The sequence below is a fragment of the Terrapene carolina genome, unplaced genomic scaffold (assembly GCF_002925995.2).
Source record: "Terrapene carolina triunguis isolate 2854851 unplaced genomic scaffold, T_m_triunguis-2.0 Scaffold35098, whole genome shotgun sequence".
Lineage (NCBI taxonomy): Eukaryota > Metazoa > Chordata > Testudines > Emydidae > Terrapene > Terrapene triunguis.
Window position 1 is genome coordinate 14,486,123 of NW_020699449.1, and position 1,710 is coordinate 14,487,832.

A 1,710-nucleotide genomic window follows, 5' to 3' on the forward strand; every position below is an offset into this window, starting at 1 on the left:
GGGTCCCGCTCCGCGCCTCTCCGGCCCCTGGATTGCTCCGGACCCGCCTGAGGAGCTGTGCCCGCCCGGGGCTCTGCTGCCCTTCTCCACGGCGCCCTGACCCGCCCCAGCGCCAGCGGGAGACCGGCAGGGACCGGGCGGGACTGGGAACCGGACCGTCCCGAACTCCTCCCCAGGTCCCGTCCCGCCGCCGGGCGGGAGTGAGCGGACAGTGCCGCGCCGGGAAGGATCTTTGTGGGGGGGGTTGTTGCCGGCGTGGAGCCCGAGGTCTGGGCAGCAAGTCCCCGCGGTTTGGGCTGACGGAGCGGGGCCGAGCGCCGGGGAGTTTATACCTGACCGGGAAGCTGCTGGGGACCGCTCCGATGGAAATACACTGTAAGCACGACCCGTTTGCAGCAATGCATAGTAAGTAGGCGGCTAGTTCCACTTCTCTGACATTTAGCTCCGATCCCGCCACCCCGCCTGGTCCGATCACACAGCGTCCCGAGCGGTTATTAAAGGGGGGTCGGTGTAGCTGCCTCTGGGCACCACTAGCGAGGACCAGCAGCACTTGACCTGCGCTTTGCAGGGAGGATGGAAAAGAAAACAACCGCCGCCGCTGGCTCGCTCTTTCCCCCTTGAATTCGCGAGATAAACTTCTGCGGCATTTCTAGAGAATATGTGTCACCTATATCCCTATATACATGCCACTCCGACCAGCCCTTGCTAATCATTGTATTGCGAAAGCCAGAGACAGAGTGCACAGAGAGAACCAGAATGCAAATTTCAAACATTGATTTACCTAGATCAGGTACTAAAACCCCCGGGTGAGAACTACAGAGAGGATTGCACGTTTTATTTGGTTAGAACTTCGCCATCTCACAGTGAGATTCAAATGCCAGAAGTAAGCAGTACCATCAAACCCCTTAAATAGTTCCACCAAACAGACCTGTTCTTTTTTGTAAGTCTCTCCACACCCCTTTTTTGGATGGCTTAAAAAGTTGAGGTTTTCCTTAGTCGACTTTTACTATTTCTCAGTTATTTATGTACAGATAATTTTTAAGACAAATCTTTACTAGAAAAATAGGGCTTGGAAATATTAGAAACAGCCTCTTTTAGTGTGTATCATTTACTCTCTAGAAGAATGAATTGATGTACAAATATTTCTAAATCAAATCTCTCTCGCTCTCTCTCTCTCTCAGAGAAAACATTGTGTTTGAAAGATACAGAAAAGTTTGGTCTGCAGCATTTTCCCCACATTTAAAATATCGATTTAGCCTAAAAATACCCAGCAGTTATCAATGATAAACTGAGTCTAAAATAATTTTCTTCTAAAAACATAGAATTAATTTTTGCAACATCAAAGTCTAAGTGAGGCAGAATGGACAACAGAGTCCAAATGTTAGAACTAGCTGTGTAAGTTAGCAAAATGTGTGTAATGTGTTTCCTTGAGGTTTGTTGTGCTTGAGAGGCTGGGAGAAGATTTATCCATTAACACAGTGTTATGTGAAATGACATCTTCTCTCATGGTGAGTTAAACGCTGGATTAGATCTTGAGATTTCAAGGAAATATAAAGTAGAACTAATCACATTTCCCTTATGCACTCCAGCCTTTTAGCCAAGACAGATTTGTTTTCAAAATAAAAGAACGTGATATATAGATAGACATTATCTATCTATCTATCTATCTATCTATCTATCTATCTATCTATCTATCTATCTATCTATCTA

General features: G+C 47.0%; 1 protein-coding gene across 1 annotated transcript in view; it reads left to right on the forward strand.

Annotated features, from left to right (window-relative positions):
* The first annotated feature begins 362 nt into the window (after window positions 1–362).
* LOC113405355 (paired box protein Pax-5) overlaps window positions 363–1,710 on the forward strand; it is a 220,953-nt gene continuing 219,605 nt past the window's right edge. The window contains exon 1 of the mRNA XM_026646498.1: window positions 363–405. Coding sequence (XP_026502283.1) covers window positions 363–405 — 43 coding nt within the window. The remainder of the gene's footprint in view (window positions 406–1,710) is intronic.